The sequence below is a fragment of the Engystomops pustulosus genome, chromosome 4 (genome assembly GCF_040894005.1).
Source record: "Engystomops pustulosus chromosome 4, aEngPut4.maternal, whole genome shotgun sequence".
In the NCBI taxonomy this organism is placed as follows: Eukaryota; Metazoa; Chordata; class Amphibia; order Anura; family Leptodactylidae; genus Engystomops; species Engystomops pustulosus.
In genome coordinates this window covers 20119963-20140950 of record NC_092414.1, presented here as the reverse complement: position 1 = coordinate 20140950, position 20988 = coordinate 20119963, and the positions used below count along the sequence as shown (strand labels likewise).

The 20988-nt window shown below is 44.1% G+C and overlaps 1 protein-coding gene across 2 annotated transcripts in view; it reads left to right on the top strand.

The window, feature by feature from the left end:
• The window catches only part of PRMT8 (protein arginine methyltransferase 8), a 91362-nt gene that overhangs the window by 34312 nt on the left and 36062 nt on the right, over positions 1-20988 (top strand). For both annotated transcript variants that reach the window (XM_072145428.1, XM_072145429.1), the window contains exons 2-3: positions 12021-12215; positions 16597-16752. In XM_072145428.1, coding sequence (XP_072001529.1) covers positions 12021-12215; positions 16597-16752 — 351 coding nt within the window. The remainder of the gene's footprint in view (positions 1-12020; positions 12216-16596; positions 16753-20988) is intronic.

The window sequence follows — 20988 nt, the reverse complement described above, 5'->3', positions numbered from 1 at the left end:
CTCTTTACAAGTATAAATAGAGGCACTAGGAGTATATACAGTATACTATCCGTGCGCCTCCCAGCTTCCTGCCAATACAACAATCCGCTGAAGTGGCATAAACGCTGCATTATTCCAATATGATCATTTGCATCTTTTTCTGAATCATTAATGACCCCAGAGGCGGACGTGCGCCATTAAATCCGAAGACTTTCTATCTGCCCGATGCAACGTGTGAGACGCGAGATATAAATCTTGTGTCAGGCAAATGAGAGATGTCGTGTTATTCTTTATGAAGTTCCGAATCTCCACGGCAATGAAAGAAAATAGCGCTGCTTACCAATGTAAATGATCTTTTCTTCCATATTTTCTCATGTGGGTATATGAATATCCAGCAAAAGATATCTGGAATTATAAGCAAAAGGGCAAAGATTATAGTTTCATCCATGTCCTGGAATTATGATTGGTTGGGAGGGATTGACACGCCCCTGAGGATCTTTTTTGAATATCAAGGCCCAACCATGAGGACTAGAGTTTAAAGGAAACCTACCATTCAAATTCAAATCAATGCACCCAAAATATACCTTATGATAAACTATGATTAAAAAGCAAAAAGTCGGGAAAACTGACAAAAATGCGGCCGCGGGACCCTTAGTACATAGGGACCGCGGACCACACAAACGTCGGATATTTCAATGATTACCGATTTGCACGCATTTTAAAGGGTATTGTGGCGCACACGATCGGATTTTGGTACAATCGCACCAGCTTTCATGGGAGGGTGGGCCGTCGGACAATTTGACGGATTCGGATTGAGCGCGGGCTCTAACATTTAAATTGTGTCGCAAGACATACACTTACATGCACCAGGAAGAAGATGGTGAACTCCGGCAGACCTGAGCAGGGAAGCAACACATGGAGGATATCGGGCGCACGATCTTAGTAAATCGTAGATCTTTTTCTTGGAATTTTGAGAGAGAGCTCTGTTACATTATTCAGCACTTCATGTCATGTGACTAGGGTGATGTCATATAAGGTCCTTTACTCCCTAACATTTGCAAAATCTACCCCATGTATGTATCTGATCACATGAAATCAACGTTTGCCTCCATGGAGGATGGAGAGGAGTAGAAGTCCATGGAGGCATGATGTAATTTCATGTAATGATATACATACATGGGGTACATTTTGCACCCTGGTCACATGACATGAAGTGCTGAATGGTGCGAAGAGGCATGGGATATTGGGAGGAGCTGCTGGACTTGCCAAGCAGCTCTATGCCAAGTAAGAGAAAAAAAATTTGATTTTGTGGCGAATGAGGGATACAATTTGTAGCTAAAAGAAGGATGGCATTTAGTTAATAGGGCTCTTTGGGAACCGGTCACTAGCTGTATTTTTGAGAAATGTGGTGACAGGTCGCTTTTAAGAGATTTTCTGGATAAAATATTTGTATAGGTCATTAATATGGATATTGCACCTCCTGTGATCCTGAATGGTCACTATAAAAAGAACAATTGGTGTTCTACAATTCATGATAAAAATCAACTGATCGGGGGGAGTACAAAGCGTAACACCCCCACCAATCACCTATTAACCAATCCTGTGGCTTGGTCATGCATACATTAAACTCCTTTAATAAACTCTTGTCCTTGGTTCATAATTAAGCAAAGCAGTCCAAGATCCTCAGGGGCGGGACAAGCCCTGTTAGCCAATTAGAATTGCTGAAGGCTCATATAGTGTTATCCTGGACTGATTTTTGCCATCCTGAATGAGTCCTGTTGCTGATTCCAATCGGACTACATGGTTTATTACCTGGCCGTCCAAAAAAATAAATCTCCCGGGCCTTTAAAAGATGAAAATATCCCTTTAAAGCGTTTGCCAGACCAGAAACTCAACTAACTTTGAGGGCACTTAAAAGTTAACTTGATGACAACTGTAAATGGCAGTAAAGAACACAGAACTCAGGGGGGAAACTTCTCATAACTATATTTAGGTCAAATTATATATGTTTTATCTGCATTCTTTCTTTTCTTTGCGCTGTCCCAGCAGGTCTACCTCCACAAGCGCACGCTGTGATTTTCCATTAGGTCTTTATCATCGCTTTTGGCTGTGCTGTCACGTAGACAAAATTGTATAGTAAAGACCCGAACTGTCTGTCTGGTAACGGGACAATTGACACAGATTACATACATTAGTCTGAGGTAAAACTTTTCTAGTTGCTCATGGCAACCAATCAGAGCTCAGCTTTCATTTTATAAACAGCTGTGGGAAAGTGAAAGCTGAGCTCTGATTGGTTGCCATGGGCAACTAGAGCAATTCTGCTCTCAGACACTTCTGATAAATCTCCCCCCAGTTAATACAGGCAGTCCCCGGGTTACGTACAAGATAGGGTCTGGAGGTTTGTTCTTAAGTTGAATTTGTATGTAAGTCGAAACTGTATATTTTATCATTGTAGATCCAGACAAAAAAATTTTGGCCCCAGTGACAATTGGAGTTTAAACATTTTTTTGCTGTAATGGGACCAAGAATTATCAATAAAGCTTTATTACAGACACCTTACAGCTGATTATTTCAATCTGGGACTATAGTAAAGCATTCAGAAAGCTTCACCAGAAGTCAGAGGGGTCTGTCTGTAACTATGGGTTGTCTGTAAGTCGGGTGTCCTTAAGTAGGGGACCGCCTGTAATCACTGCTGACAAATGTTGACTAATGTTGTAATCTAGTGTATAATAATAGCTGTAAAATTTGACCCTATTGAGGTAGGACACGTATGTACTACAGTATATTATATATTTTACCTTTGAGCCACAGTATTAGGTCCTGCCTATAGCGGGCCCTAAAACAGGGTTAAGGACCAGATCAGGCGCCATGGAAGTACATTGCTGCCCTCTTACTCACTGCATAATGGGGGCCTATCCACAGTATTCAACTTTCATGAACCCATCTGATGCTGCAGTGGCTACTGACAGCAGCATCTAAGGGGATAAACAACAGAAATCTCAGGTTGTGTCACAGATGTACCCGCGATCCTTATCGCGGGCACACCCGTGCCCCGGTCCCTGCTGCCGCCGTCCCGCTCCCCGGCCTGGACTCACCTCTCCACGCTCCTGGCTGTACTCCTGCTAGGCCGCGCACTCCCACTGCTATGGCGCGCACGCACGCCTACTCTTTAAGACTTAAAGGGCCAGCCTCCTGCTAATCCGGCTTGCCCTTATAATCCGGGACCTCCCTTCACTCCCCGCCGGATCTTCTCCTAGGATCTCCTATGGTTTCCATGCCAGGCTTCCCTTAGCCGTTCCTGTGGAAGAGAAAACCCATTAGCGTTTCCAGACGCTTTCCTGTGTTCCTGTGTGTCTCCAGCGTTCCCATACGCTCCTGGTGTGTCCTGTGTTCCAGAGTTTCCAGACGCCTCCGTGTCTCCTGCGTTCCCATACGCTCCTGGTGTTCATGTCTCCAGCGTTACCAGTGTTCCTCCATGTTCCTGTCTCCAGTGTTAACAGGGTACCTCCGTGTGCTCCCGCCATCTTGTGTCAAGTCTTCAGTCTGTCTGTGTGCTTCCTGCAGTGCCTCCAAGGGTTCCAGTCCAGTATTGTCTCCAGTCCGTGCCAGCGTTACCAGTGTTCCTCTGTGTTCCTGCTGTCATCTCAGGTTTGGACTGTTTCCTGCATACCCTGTACCTGTACCTCATACCATCTCCCGCGGTGGTCCAGAGGGTCCACTGGTCCACAGACTCCTCCCTCCGGACTCTTCCCATAGACTTTTAGTTTTGTTGTCTGTGCGACTGTTACGGGTTGTTGGTGTTATGGCGTACACAGGGTGCGAATGGCTCCCTACCCGTGACACAATAGGATGCATGATGTCCTATTACATTACAGGATGTGGAATACGTTTCTGATTGAGGGACCAGATGCCCCCTGATGATCTCCTTTCACTTCTATGGGATGGGTTACAGGGCAGTTATCACATAGAAGTGAATGGAGCACAGGTTGGGGATATATATATGTAGTCCTTTCGATCCCCCGATCTTATAACAACTTAAGAGTCCCAACAAATTAAAGGGATTATCCAGAATCAAGCAACATGTAGGCACCAACCAGTTAGGGGCACAGTACGGATCCCATAGTGCCCAGTCCCTGCACATGTCCTGGAGAAAAGACAAATTACTTGATTCATTCTATTGTCTTTCAGCCATGACGAGATGAAATCCTCATTGATTGGATTATTGCTGGATATTCATAAGCCTCTCTTTCCTCATCAGGCTTCCAGATGGGGGAAATGCACACTTTATAGTCCCAATATATATATCCCCCAATAACACATCAACCGGTTTTCATAACCTCTTATTTTGGGTGCTGAAGATATTGGGGGTCATTTACTAAGGGACTGATTCGCGTTTTCCCGACATGTTCCCCGAATATTTCCGATTTGCGCCGATTTTCCCTGAATTGCCCTGGGATTTTGGCGCACGTGATCGGTTTGTGGCGCATCGGCACTGGCATGCATGCGACGGAAATCGGGGGCGTGGCCGAACGAAAACCCGACACATTGGTCGCACGGGCCATACTCACATGCACCACGATGAAGACGATGAACTCCGGGGCACCTCGGCGGACTTCGGCGCAGCAGCGACACCTGGTGAACATCGGGTGCAGGACCTTCATGAATCGCCGGAAGACCCGAACGCTCTTGGAGAAGCCGCCGCTGGAACGCGAATGGACCGGGTAAGTAAATGTGCCCCATTGTGTTCCTGGTTGCACGTTGGGATTTGGTGGTGGGGGGCTGGTATCTAGAAAAGTTGAGCAAAATGGGGTTAGTGTCGCTTCTGAGGTCATTCGGTATTGTACGTATACAAATATATATATATTTTTATATATATAGTATACAGTACAAGGCAGGAGCCAGGACCACCCGTATTCTGTATATACAGCAAGAAGGATCCAATACAGTACCATACTCTACAATCAGGGATCCACCAGACACCTTCATGACTGTATTCTGTTTTCCGGAGAGTAGTATCCAGGACTAGCCGACACTTACATTGCTGTAGTTCCGATTTACAGACAATGGGATCCATCACTGATGGTAACTTCTAATATATTTAAAATATTCTACATGCAATGAACCTCCAGACACCTTCAATACTATATTTTGTATGTACAGGTAGGTTCCCGGGCAGTGGCGTATTTTGAAGCTGATGGGCCCCAGTGCTGAGTCTGTACCAGGCCCCTCACTATAACGTATGGTTTATTGTATTATTGTACTAACGTATGGTTTATTGTACTAGTCTTCTCATAAGGCACCTTATGGGCCACCTAAGCCTCTTGGGCCCAGTTGCAACCACATCCTCTGCACCCCCTCAAGTTACGACCCTGGGTTCAGGATTACTAGACACCTTTCTAATTGTACTCTATATATATATATCATCGACGGTCACTATTGATACACACTACCACCATACTCTACATACAGGGATCCACTAGACACACCTATTATTATAATTGTATATACATAGAGCAAGATCCATGACTAGCCATCGCTGTATTCTAGATTTACAGAGGATAGGATCCATCGTCAACGGACATTTGCAATACTCTCTCACACTCATACTCCATGTGCAGGGATCCACCAAGCACCAGGAGTTCCAGACCCTTTTATATCTGTTCTCTGTATATACAGATTCAGGATCAGGGACTACCTGACACATCCATCGCTGTATTCTAGATTTACAAATGATCAGATCCATCATCGAAGTTCACTTCAAATGCAAACTATCGTAATCTACATGCCGGGACCCACCAGACACTTTCATTACTGTATTTTGGATATACAGGGGGTATGATCCAGGACCACGAGACTCCTTTATTATAGTACTCCATATATACAGAGAGCAGGATCCAGGACTACCTGACTCTTTCATTGTTGTATTCTAGATTTACAGACGACGGGATCCATCATCGATGATCACTTCCAATACCCAATACCATACTCTACATGCAGCCATCCTCCAGTCACCTTCATTACTATATTCTGTATATAAAGGGGGTAGCATCCAGGACCACCGGGCACCTACAATACTCTAGTCTCTATTTACAGAGTGTAGGATCAAAGGCTCAATGGTCCTGTTCAATAATCACCACCTTACAAGAGCAATATCTCGGACCACCAGACAACAACATTATACACTCACCGGCCACTTTATTAGGTACACCTGTCCAACTGCTCGTTAACACTTAATTTCTAATCAGCCAATCACATGGCGGCAACTCAGTGCATTTAGGCATGTAGACATGGTCAAGACAATCTCCTGCAGTTCACACCGAGCATCAGTATGGGGAAGAAAGGTGATTTGAGGCCTTTGAACGTGGCATGGTTGTTGGTGCCAGAAGGGCTGGTCTGAGTATTTCAGAAACTGCTGATCTACTGGGATTTTCATGCACAACCATCTCTAGGCTTTACAGAGAATGGTCCGAAAAAGAAAAAACATCCAGTGAGCGGCAGTTCTGTGGGCGGAAATGCCTTGTTGATGCCAGAGGTCAGAGGAGAATGGGCAGACTGGTTCGAGCTGATAGAAAGGCAACAGTGACTCAAATCGCCACCCGTTACAACCAAGGTAGGCAGAAGAGCATCTCTGAACGCACAGTACGTCCAACTTTGAGGCAGATGGGCTACAGCAGCAGAAGACCACACCGGGTGCCACTCCTTTCAGCTAAGAACAGGAAACTGAGGCTACAATTTGCACAAGCTCATCGAAATTGGACAGTAGAAGATTGGAAAAACGTTGCCTGGTCTGATGAGTCTCGATTTCTGCTGCGACATTCGGATGGTAGGGTCAGAATTTGGCGTCAACAACATGAAAGCATGGATCCATCCTGCCTTGTATCAGCGGCTCAGGCTGGTGGTGGTGGTGTCATGGTGTGGGGAATATTTTCTTGGCACTCTTTGGGCCCCTTGGTACAACGCCACAGCCTACCTGAGTATTGTTGCTGACCATGTCCATCCCTTTATGACCACAATGTACCCTGTAACATCTGATGGCTACTTTCAGCAGGATAATGCGCCATGTCATAAAGCTGGAATCATCTCAGACTGGTTTCTTGAACATGACAATGAGGTCACTGGACACAAATGGCCTCCACAGTCACCAGATCTCAATCCAAAAGAGCATCTTTGGGATGTGGTGGAACGGGAGATTCGCATCATGGATGTGCAGCCGACAAATCTGCGGCAACTGTGTGATGCCATCATGTCAATATGGAGCAAAATCTCTGAGGAGCTTCCAGCACCTTGTTGTATCTATGCCACGAAGAATTGAGGCAGTTCTGAAGGCAAAAGGGGGTCCAACCCGTTACTAGCATGGTGTACCTAATAAAGTGGCCGGTGAGTGTACTTTACAGTACTGTATATACAGGGGGTAGGATCCAGGACCACCAGACACCTTTATTATAGTACTCCATATATAGAGAGAGCAGGATGCAGGACTACCTGACACTTCCATCTCTGTATTCTAGATTTATAGACAATGGTCACTTCCAATACCCAAGGCCATACTCTACAAGCAACCATCCTCCAGTCAGATTCATTACTATATTCTGTATATCCAGGGGGTAAGATCCAGGACCACCAGGCACCTATAATACTTTACTCTCTATCTACAGAGTGTAGGATCTAAGGCTCAATGGTCATGTCCAATATTCACCACCATAGAAGAGCAATATTCCGGACCACCAGTCAACAACATTATACTTTACATACAGAACCACCAGACACCTTTATTTCTGTATACTGTATATAGAGAGAGCAGGATCCAGGACTACCTGACACTTCCATTGCTTTATTCTGGATTTACTGATGATAGGATCCATCATTGACGGTCACTTCCCTCACCCTCTCTCATACTCTACATACGAAGACAAAATTCATGATAACAGAATCCTAGATATTTGCAACAGGTCAATACCCAAGTCCCTCGTTGTCCCTCTGTCTATAGGGAACATCGTGTGCACATTTTTCAGAAACTCCTTTTGCCTTAATTCATTTCTTCCTATAAATGACGTTCCTTTTTTTTCCAATTTCGAATCTCAGCAGAAATTGATTTATCGCTGCCCATGCAAACTATAGGGAATAGAGAGCGTCTGAACTTTCACCCCCGTCTGCGGCTAATGTCTTATTATTTGCCTTGGAATTGATCATTTGTCTGCATTTGTTCATATATGAAATAAATCACTCCTACATAGAGCGAGCTGATTGGCTGCCAGTCTCCGCTAAACGCATCTCACTTTATTACCGCGACTCCGATCCTCTCCGCGGTATCCGGTGGCGGTATAATGAGCTAGTTTATCTTCCATCTAATGTCAGATTACTCTTAATTAAATATTATGGCTTCCACTAATTACATTGCATGATACGCTGAGCGTAGACGGAAATATAGCGCAGACCGTGGAATTACTATCCGGAATTTCTCCTTCCTTACATCTAATCTTCATACAGATAGATCTAGATAGGTGTGTGAAGCGATAAACGGCATTTTGAGAAAATAAAGTGCCATTGCAACGTGTCACAAAGTGATAACCCATATGTGTCTATGTGTGGCCACCCAGTGGTTGTGTTGTGCACTGCAGCCTGTTTTTTTTTTTTTGTATTTTGTTGTATTGAATTGGTTTGAAGAAATATTCCAGTCTCTAATCAAATTTGAGCTTGGTTATGGGTGGACATATTGATCCTTTCCCAGCATGCAATATTTACTGCAAATGTTAACCCCTACATGTCATGCAGTAGTCTACATCGCTTATACACTTATAGGATATCACAAATACTTAAAGACACTCATTAGTGGTATTTAAGACTGGTACTAGGAGGTGTGTGGCTTTAGTACGCCCCCTTCTTTGGCTGATGCCACCATGTTCTTGGAGGTCTTAAAGGGGTTGTCTAGATAACCTAACCAAGTTTTTAGTCTAGCTGCAAATACGCTTTGCATTGTGGTCAAGAGGAATTATGAACCATTGATCTTGCAAATGTGTTTCAGTTCATAACATTTGTAGGTTGACTAGTGTGTTGCGGGGAAGCGACACATGCAGGATATCGGGCGCACGATCTTAGTGAATTGCGGCACAGGGCATTATGCACTTTCTGTGAACGCCGCAGGCGGGTAAGTAAATGTGCCCCAATGTGCAGCATAATATGCACATCCTCCATACTTCAGTGTAAAAGGTCAGATGGCCGGGGCCCCCTGACACTGCAGGCCCTATAGTTGCTGCTATGACTGCTATCATTGTAGTTACACCCCTGATTTTAGTGAAGAACTGCATGTATAAACTGTAGGCTGTTTCTTCAATGATCATAACTTGTTCAGGCTACGAGGTTATGAGGTACCAAAGCCAGCGTAAATCATGAAATACAAGAGAGAGGTTAAAGGACAACTACCAGCAGGATGGAAGAATGTATGCAAATGAGCCTGAGGGGCTCCAGGCTCCATTAAATGGGTTTTCCGATTAAGACAAGGTAAGCCCTATCAAGATAGGGCTTAACTTGCTGATCAGTGGGGGTCTCAGGGCTGGGGGGTCTTAGAGCGGTGCTCGGCGATCTCGTCAGGTCCATAGAGATTATTAGAGCAGAACGGTCATGAGCGGCAGAGGAGCGGCGAGGGGGCGGTCAGACCGAGACCCCACCGATCAGCATGTTAGCAACTTGCCTTTGTGGGAAAACCCCTCAAACACCTATGGATCCTGGAGCCCCTCAGGCTCATTTGCATACAGTCCTTCATCTTGGTGGTAGATGCCCTTTAAGGTGTTTTTTTCCGACTTTTCTAAGATTAGCGGTATTCTAGAACATCCAGGTGGAACACTAGAAACAAGCCACGAGGGATCTCTTCACATCGCATCCTCTATCTCAGCCTTTCCCTTTAAGACATTGAGCATATAATTGCTTCTCCCAGGATTGTGTATTTATTGCTTTTCTGAGAAACCTTGGAGCGCAGCTGAGAAAACGCATCAGGATGGACGTGGCTATATTTAGAAGGCCTGGAATGTATATACGTTGCATCCCAGACACCTGGAACAATTGTCTTCCTTACACTTTAATGAATTAACCTCCGTCACTCCTGACAAGTCCTCCTCGGATCCTGGCATCGTTTCATTTACTTAGCTCCGATTCTAAATTTTAAGGCAGATTTAGTTGAGAATTTGACTCGGTGCTGCCCAAATGTTATTATCCAATTCCCCTCGCAGATGCTATTTATAGTGCACTCTTTTAGGCTCTTGTGTCTTTATTCTCTTTGATCTTCTCTCTTTCCTCTGTTAACTTGTCATTGTAATTATTTTCCTCCTGAATACGAGTTCACTGAGTTTGAATGAATGTAGGAGAAGCGGGGTTGGGGAGGGGGGGGGGGAGGGATTAGGAATATTTGAAGAGTCAGGTAGGATGTTATAAAAAAATTGTGAATATTTTCTTTATTTTATACATAGTTTACATTGTTGATACGTGGAAACCATCAGTAAGTAGAGGAAAATGCTATCTTAAAGGGGTCCTTATTTAGTCTTTGAAATAAGGACTGTATGTCGGCCATATTTCCACAACTCGAAGCTGACTCGGACCTGGACTTACAGCATCATAGTCATCTATGATAATGTGGATCACTGACTCCCACCTTGGACTACAGCCCCAAATTATAATCATCCTTTCAGTACGGTACAGTCAGGGGCGTAACTAGGAGAGGCGGGGCCCCATAGCAGGTTTCTGAATTGGGCCTCCCATCCCCCTTAAAAAACGCATTAATATACTTGTATATACAATACATAGACATACAGCATAAACATACATAAGGTATACACACACCACATATACATACATCCAGCATATACACACATATACATACAGTACCATATACACCCATGCTGCATATATCAGATATTGCCCACACAAAGCAAATACACACATACATACAATATCAAACACATACATACAGCATATACACACATACATACAATATCATATACATACATCCACCATATACACACATACATACAGTACCATATACATACATCCACCATATACACACATACATACAGTACCATATACACCCATGCAGCATATATCCAATATTACACACACATAAAGCAAATACACACACACACATACATACATACATGCAATATCATATACAGACATACAGTATATACACACATACATACAGTACCATATACACCCATGCAGCATATATCCAATATTACACACACATAAAGCAAATACACACATACATAAATAAAATACCATATACAGACATACAGCATATACACACACATACAGCATGTACACATCACATATACACACATACATTATAAACACCACACACAGACATACAGCATACATCCAATACACGCCCAATACCCCAGATGACAGGACCCCACACACTGTGGGCCCCATAGTGGCCGCTACCCTAGTAGTTATGTCCTTGGGTACAGCAGTGTCAGCAGCAGGGACTCCTAGCTGTCCTACGGTGTAAATGGCATTAGGTGGAGAAAAATAAAGCATACTTACCCTGCTCCCATTCCATGTTCCCTTATCACTCCTTATATGGTTTTTGGTCCTCATAGGACCCCTTTAGCCAATAAAGGACAATAAAAAAAGCGACCTCCCATGGTCAATGAAATTGACTTCCTGTTACCCAAGGAGGCTACTTAATGGTTGAATTGAGTCCTGTAACCCCCTAGAACTTCCAGGTAGCCACAGTGCAAAATACCAGACCACCGCTTGACCCATTCCCGTAAGAGTTTTCTCCAATCCTCTCCAGGTGTAAGGCAGTGTCTATTCCACAAAATTGATATTTGTGGAACAAATCCATTAGACAGTCAACCTTAAAAAATTACCCAATTGCTGAAGATCCTACAAATAGGAACATTGCATGATAATGAGTTCCTCTGTAACCCGCATGAATAGAGTAGTGCTGCGCATGCGCACCCCCACTCTACTCAATCTCTATGAGACCGATGAAGATACCTCAGCTTTAAATAGCCATAATTTCAGACATACTTCTCTATTTCTTGTAGGTTTGTGGTGGACCTTCCCAACCTGTTCAGCCGGTGGTACTTCCGAAGCCCGTACAGCTAGTTCAACATGTCATCCACACTCCAATTCAACCTAGTTGCCCAGGGAGAGGCAAAATGGCCAAACTCCTGAATCCAGAGGAGATGACTTCGAGAGATTACTACTTTGATTCTTATGCCCATTTTGGAATACATGAGGTAGGTACAAAATATAGTCAGAGGCGTATGTGGAAATATTTGGCCGAGTGGTTGGGTTATGAATTAGTTTCAGAAATTGTGATCCTTAGCCAAATTTGAGCTAAGGAAAGGGTCGATACATCTTGACCAGCTGAGCTGTAATACCAGACACATCTTCTAGACAAGCGCGGGGCTGTTCAACAAAAATTGAAGACGAGTAGAGAAGGTGGGACTAAGGGTTCTCGTTCAGATTCGGTCACATTGCCGGATTGGTGGTGGAACAGCCAATCCGGCAAATTGAAGCCCCTAACAACTTGCCATGATTATGATCGGCCAGGGGGTAGCTAGAGGCATCAATTTACCAGATTGGCTGTTCAGCCGCCGATCCAGCAATGTGTTTGGGTCACAAAGCCAAACCGGACGGGAATATCAGGTCCGCTCATCTCTACACGCAAGTTTTCTCTTCCAGTACTTACTTCAAAAACAGCAATTTTCCGATAGCACATAACATGTGCAAATGAAACGTTCTCCACTAAATCTCCGGAACGTGGGGGTTTTTATGATAAATGAGTCTTCGCTTTTGATCCTATCTGTTTTCTCCACTTTCGGTAAATATCTATTTTGGATAAACCAGCAAAATGTTGTTCCCAATAATATCTGTGAAATGACTAGATTAATCTAAGCAGATGTCTCTCATCCTCCAAAAGGCCGAGCTCTAGAAATAGAGATTAACCATAAAAGCGTAAAATAAATAAAATAGGGACAGGCAACAGATGATAAACCGGACAGAGAAACACAAATTTATTCTAAATGTCAGCTAAGGGAATCTGTGCCGATTTCGAGTCCTTGAAATACTTGTATTTTTTTGTGTTTTGGCCCTTTAAGAGGTTGTCTCATCACAGACCACTCCTTAAAATGGGAGTGGCTACAATGATCAGTCGATCACTAGGATCTGACTCAACAAAATGAGTAATTTTGGGGGATGAATTGGTGATACATGGCTATGCTAGAAGTTTTTTTTGACATGACTTACAGGCAAGGGTTCCAAGTTTGTGCGAGAATTGGAAGAATAGACCCTACTGCAAAGATTTATATGAAAATTTTCATAGCTAATCATGGTCTCCTCCTTTTTTTGGCTCCGATTCCCAGTTCTTGCTTTATGTTGGCCACCAGACAACTCTCCTCTGCTCTGAGTTGGTCCATTCAAAAGTCAGGAGACGTGTGTGTCTGAGACTACTGTATCCTGTCTTGATGCCCCTCCCACTGCTCTTAGATGGACCAGCCCAGGACAGTGGGAGTGTCTCAGACTACCTGCAAATTAATTCATGCAAAATTAATATACAGTAAAATAGTTTACAAATCTGGTGTGCATTTTAAATAAATGAAGAGGACACTTTGGTTCTAGATGCAACTATACTCCTCCCAGAACCCAAAGACTTTGGTTTCCCGGAGGCTTTGCAGTGGGTCAGACAAATCTCTCCACCAACTAAGAACAGCCATGCATCACCACCCACAGAATCAAGTAAGAGCTACCAATCTGTCAATCCTTTCCGTGTCCGGGCCGGGTGAGGTTCGCCGTGGTTCTAGATCAGTGGTGGCGAACCTATGGCACGGGTGCCAGAGGTGGCACTCGGAGCCATTTCTGTGGGCACTCAGACCATCACCCCAGGACAGAGTTCACCAAATAGGACCAAATCCACCAAGTCCCAGGCAACTTAAGAGATGCTGTTCTCAGCGCTATTTTAAAGCGACACTTCATTGGCTGTTAGAAACTGTGGGAAAAGTGAGAAGGTGTTGACAGAACTGCAATATCTTTGGACCTCCTCCTACTGGACTCTGGAGAGAAGTTACAATGAGAGTCTGAATTTGCTCTCCTTCAGACTGTATTGGTCGATACAATTGAAAGATGTGGACAACAGGTAGCAATACGTTACTGCTTAAAATGCCATGTTGGCACTTCATGGTAAATAAGTGGATTTTGGTTGTAGTTTGGGCACTCGGTCTCCAAAAGGTTCACCATCACTGTTCTAGATGGTCTGCTCCGGCGTAGGACCACCCACCTCGTTAGATAGCCTCATTAGCTCATTTCTCGGGAATGCTGGGGGCTAGTAAAAAAAATAAAATAAATTCAACTGTGCCCGAATCGGTGGAGCAGCACCTACTAAAAGATGCAAAGAGTCGGAGTTGTCGGAGAGGTCTTCTTTAAGAGCAGAACCACCCATTAATGGAAGCGTTTCGACATCCATCGTGTTGGAGGTATTGAATAGAGAATCCCTATGCAACTTAATGTATGCAAATTAATATTGCAAAGAGCAAGGGTTAGGAAGTCACTTGGCCATGCCCCCCCCTCTTCTTAATGTATTCTTCCAATTAAAGCGATAAAGCATCTCAATGAAAACGAGCCAACGCGCCAACAACGCGTGCCAGACCAATACAGATAATGTCTGTCTACGTATTGATGCCAATAATCCCCGGATCCTGATTTATTCATCACGCTCTGCGGCAATGACTTCTCTTCCGTGGAACGTGTCCACCCTTAGACGGATCGTAAGTCATTGGTTTCTCTCTACCCGTTTTTTTCGGAATTTGCTTAAATCGCCATTTTATTAAGTCTTTATTTTATATAGTAAAATCAATTCTCTATAAAAGGCCATTTTCGGAGGAGGTGCCTTTACAAATCGCAATTATTCTTTTGGGCAAAGATTCCGGATTGGGAGGGGAATGCGGAAGAAGAGTTGGCAGCAGTCGTTGCAACTTATCAATGTGTAATTATTTTAAGTGCAGGAGGATATATGGGATTGGTCGTGTCAGCTCTTTTGGATTTACATTATATATATATATATATTCCCAAAAGAAAATTTGATTGAATTAATATAATTTGGAATTCTAAATGTACTTCGATCCAAATTAGATTGAATGTTGACCTGGAGTGACCCATGATTGGCGCATAACTTGGGGATATCCTTTCACAGTCACAAATCACTGGTGGTTTGCTCACTAGGATTGGAAAAAGAGTCTGAATGTCCCTTCATAAATGGAGCCGAGAGGTAGACAGGGGTTAATATCTGAAGGGCTTTCTTCAGCCGTCATACAATTATCTCCTGTAAAGAAATCGTTGAGCTGGACTTCTCTGCCAGAGATTAAATTTTTTGGTTGCTTTTTCACTACTTCTGTGGTTTCTTGATGTTTGGTTGCTTTGTTTGTTCCCTGACGTTAATCATTTTACTACAAGGACGTCACAGGGTTAATCATCTGATTTTGTCCAAATCTAAACCTGAAAGTTCTGTTGGGGTTTTGGGTAACCACCCCCCCTTACCGGTAAAACCCCTACCAGTGTTACCTGAAGGCATTGAAATGCTATGGGCGCATGCGCACCACCATTTTACCAAGGTTTGATGCTCCCTGTGGCATCAACGTTCCTAGAGTAAATGGTGGCATGTGGTGGCATTTAAAGAGTTACCAACAGTGATCACAGGTGTCACTGGTTGGGTGGAGGGGGGTTGAGCATGAACGCCTAACCCAGGCTTCTGACCTTGCTGTTCGGGACCAGGTATCGCTACTCATCACCACTTGCCTAGAATAACAGCTCGCGCCAAGTCTGGCTGTAGAAAGTGCCTTTTGCTGGACCAATCTATCTGATCACTAGGGGTTCAACCACTGGGGCCATGGCCAGATTATGGGTGGTGGGGGCCCCTTTGTTTTAAAATAAAGTAAATACAACACCCCCCAAGAACATACTCCTGTGGAGTTGTATCCCTTCACACTCCTTCTGCTCTGACTTGAGGGCACTGACTGCTCCTTTTTTAACTGTTATGTTTAGAATTCGGAATGCACGATGGAGGACCCAGAGCTGACCCACAAAGCACCGCCCACTCACTCACAAGGCTCCGCCTCATTTACACATGCGGCTGAGACCAGGAGTAAGGATTGTACAGGGAGTTAATAGTACTGCATAGTACTGTATTGTTGTCCATCGGAGGCAGACAGGATGGTGGGGGCCCCCTCCTCCTGGTCACTAGTGAGGGCCCTGGTACTCACGCTCCAGATGCCCTCCCTATAATCTGGCTGTGACCTGGGCCCAAAGTAAACATGAAAGCAGGGGACAGCAATTCTCTATCGGAACAGAGCCGTAATGTGCATGCCCAATAAGTGGGAGATCCAGTGGCTGTCCTGGAAGTCCCATGGAAGTGAATTGAGCGAGGGTCGAGCATGCTCACAATTGTGCCATCTTGATGGAGGGCTCAGAAGCCCTTGACTCCGGGGGGGTCCCAACAGCCTATAAAGGAGGGATCAGGACTCCTGATTCAGGAGCATAACTATAGATTATGCACCCAGAGGTTGGAGGGTGCTCGAAAGCTCTCCAATGTTCCAAAGCCTAATTTTTAACCCATTATGTTTTTAGGAAATGTTGAAAGATGAAGTTCGGACATTGACTTACAGGAACTCCATGTACCACAACAAACACGTCTTTAAGGATAAAATCGTCTTAGATGTTGGCAGCGGGACTGGAATTCTCTCTATGTTCGCAGCAAAGGCAGGAGCCAAGAAAGTGTACGGGGTGAGTAACTGTCCTTAGATGAACATTTCTTTCACCGTTTTTCAGCAAATTTTGTTGGGCACGTTCGTTCCTATTTTGCTGCAATTTTCCACTTCTGCATTAACGTACTGCAGATTTGAAGTCTACATAATGTGTGACTGCAGAACATTGCATTTGGGGGCCGCGGGGCATTTCATTATTTGGGGGTCTGCAGGATATTTCATTATTTGGAGTGCTGCAGGGCATGTCATTATTAGTCTAGTCCTCGAGAGCATCACAGGGTTAACTCATTGCTAGGGGTCAGCGGACCCATTCTGGTTCAGATTCAACTGAGTTCGACCTGAAAGTTCTGTTGGGGTTTGGGTACCCCCCACTGGTAACACCCCCACCGGTGACACATTTATGAGTCCTGTCTGTCTGGATGTAGGAAGAGAAGTCTCAAAGTGAATATTAGTTTAGGGGGAGGCAGGAAAGAGTCAGACAAGTGGAGTAAGAAGGATTTTTCCTAAATAAGATATATGACAAAGTTTCACATACAGGCGGTCGCCTACTTAAGAACACTCGACTTACATACAACCCCTAGTTACAAACGGACCTCTGGATGTTGGTAATTTATTGTACTTTAGTCCTAGGCTGCAATAAACAGCTATAACAGTTATCACAGGTGTCTGTAATGAAGCTTTAGTGTTATTCCTGGTTCTTATGACAACCCAACATTTTTAAAATCCAATTGTCACAGAGACCCAAAAAAGTTCTGGCTGGGGTTACAATGATAAAATATACAGTTCCGACTTACATACAAATTCAACTTAAGAACAAACCTACAGACCCTATCTTGTATGTAACCCGGGGACTGCCTGTATTTGCTCGAACTGTTGACTTATGCAGAGTTTGTTGTAAACTTTGTGCCCCTGTTGTTCCCCCTGCAGAGGTATTTGCATTGCATTATGGTCTGAAATACTTTAGAACAGATTCAGTACGTGCCGGATTCCGGATTTCCTCGCTCTTCCCATTCCGGCACTTAGTATTCCAGCCTTCAGACGATCAGCGCAGATATTAAAGCTGCAGATGCACGGCCGCAATTATCCATCAGGTTATGGCCCCTCCGGGACGATAAATCCATTCCAGCTCCACGACGCCCCCCGTGATCTGACTGCGGATTTCCTTCCTTGTTATGAGGGAGATATTCCCGTCGTGTTCCCTCCCGCCCTGAGTGCACCGCGATTTACCGCCGCTGTACAATGGCGAATATTATATTCCACGGATCCGAGAAGATTGCACGTCCATGTAGGGGCCCGCACTTACCGCTCAGCATATTATCCGTATCCATCCGGAATATAGAAGGTTTCCTTAATATAAGGATATCATGTAAGAATATCGGAAATGTAGCTTCATCTTAATGGCTGTATCCAAACCCCAGATATTCTTCTCCGCTCATCCCCCCCCCCCAAAAAAAAACATTAGGATATAGTTCGGGGAATAGGATAGCAATGATACATCTTTTCAGAAAAAGGCAGCTTAGATACAGCAGCTCAGCTCTATGTAAGGTGGATGTCTATATAATGGCAGCTTAGATACTGCAGCTCAGCTCTATGTAAGGGCGATGCCTGTATAATGGCAGCTTAGATACTGCAGCTCAGCTCTATGTAAGGTGGATGCCTATATAATGGCAGCTTAGATACAGCAGCTCAGCTCTTTGTAAGGTGGATGTCTATGTAATGGCAGCTTAGATACAGCAGCTCAGCTCTATGTAAGGTGGATGCCTATATAATCGCAGCTTAGATACAGCAGCTAAGCCCTATGTAAGGTGGATGACTAAATAATGGCAGCTTAGATACAGCAGCTCAGCTCTATGTAAGGTGGATGACTATATAATGGCAGCTTAGATACAGCAGCTCAGCTCTATGTAAGGTGGATGTCTATGTAATGGCAGCTTAGATACAGCAGCTCAGCTCTTTGTAAGGTGGATGCCTATATAATGGCAGCTTAGATACAGCAGCTCAGCTCTATGTAAGGTGGATGTCTATGTAATGGCAGCTTAGATACAGCAGCTCAGCTCTATGTAAGGTGGATGTCTATGTAATGGCAGCTTAGATACAGCAGCTCAGCTCTTTGTAAGGTGGATGCCTATATAATGGCAGCTTAGATACAGCAGCTCAGCTCTATGTAAGGTGGATGCCTATATAATCGCAGCTTAGATACAGCAGCTAAGCCCTATGTAAGGTGGATGACTAAATAATGGCAGCTTAGATACAGCAGCTCAGCTCTTTGTAAGGTGGATGCCTATATAATGGCAGCTTAGATACAGCAGCTCAGCTCTATGTAAGGTGGATGTCTATATTATGGCAGCTTAGATACAGCAGCTCAGCTCTATGTATGGTGGATGTATATATAACGGCAGCTTAGATACAGCAGCTCAGTTCTATGTAAGGTGGATGTATATATAACGGCAGCTTAGATACAGCAGCTCAGCTCTATGTAAAGTGAATGTCTATATAATGGCAGCTTAGATACAGCAGCTCAGCTCTATGTAAGGTGGATGTCTATATAATGGCAGCTTAGATACAGCAGCTCAGCTCTATGTAAGGTGGATGTCTATATAATGGCAGCTTAGATACAGCAGCTTAGCTCTATGTAAGATGGATGCCTATATAATGGCAGCTTAGATACAGCAGCTCAGCTCTATGTAAGGTGGATGACTATATAATGGCAGCTTAGATACAGCAGCTCAGCTCTATGTAAGGTGGATGTCTATATAATGGCAGCTTAGATACAGCAGCTCAGCTCTATGTAAGGTGGATGCATATACAATGGCAGCTTAGATACAGCAGCTCAGCTCTATGTAAGGTGGATGTCTATATAATGGCAGCTTAGATACAGCAGCTCATCTCTATGTAAGGGGGATGTTTATATAATGGCAGCTTAGATACAGCAGCTCAGCTCTATGCAAGGTGGATGTCTATATAATGGCAGATTAGATACAGCAGCTCAGCTCTATGTAAGGTGGATGCCTATATAATGGCAGCTTAGATACAGCAGCTCAGCTCTATGTAAGGTGGGTGCCTATATAATGGCAGCTTAGATACAGCAGCTCAGCTCTATGTAAGGTGGATGTCTATATAATGGCAGCTTAGATACAGCAGCTCAGCTCTATGTAAGGTGGATGACTATATAATAGCAGCTTAGATACAGCAGCTCAGCTCTATGTAAGGTGGATGTCTATATAATGGCAGCTTAGATACAGCAGCTCAGCTCTATGTAAGGTGGTTACTTATATAATGGCAGCTTAGATACAGCAGCTCAGCTCTATGTAAGGTGGATGTCTATATAATGGCAGCTTAGATACAGCAGCTCAGCTCTATGTAAGGTGGATGTCTATATAATGGCAGATTAGATACAGCAGCTCAGCTCTATGTAAGGTGGATGTCTATATAATGGCAGCTTAGATACAGCAGCTCAGCTCTATGTAAGGTGGGTGCCTATATAATGGCAGCTTAGATACAGCAGCTCAGCTCTATGTAAGGTGGATGACTATATAATAGCAGCTTAGATACAGCAGCTCAGCTCTATGTAAGGTGGATGTCTATATAATGGCAGCTTAGATACAGCAGCTCAGCTCTATGTAAGGTGGATGACTATATAATGGCAGCTTAGATACAGCAGCTCAGCTCTATGTAAGGTGGATGCCTATATAATGGCAGCTTAGATACAGCAGCTCAGCTCTTTGTAAGGTGGTTACTTATATAATGGCAGCTTAGATACAGCAGCTCAGCTCTATGTAAGGTGGATGACTATATAATGGCAGCTTAGATACAGCAGCTCAGCTCTATGTAAGGTGGATGACTATATAATGGCAGCTTAGATACAGCAGCTCAGCTCTATGTAAGGTGGATGTCTATATAATGGCAGCTTAGATACAGCAGCTCAGCTCTATGTAAGGTGGTTACTTATATAATGGCAGCTTAGATACAGCAGCTCAGCTCTATGTAAGGTGGATGCCTATATAATGGCAGCTTAGATACAGCAGCTCAGCTCTATGTAAGGTGAATGACTATATAATGGCAGCTTAGATACAGCAGCTCAGCTCTATGTAAGGTGGATGACTATATAATGGCAGCTTAGATACAGCAGCTCAGCTCTATGTATGGTGGATGCCTATATAATAGCAGCTTAGATACAGCAGCTCAGCTCTATGTAAGGTGGATGCCTATATAATGGCAGCTTAGATACAGCAGCTTAGCTCTATGTAAGGTGGAT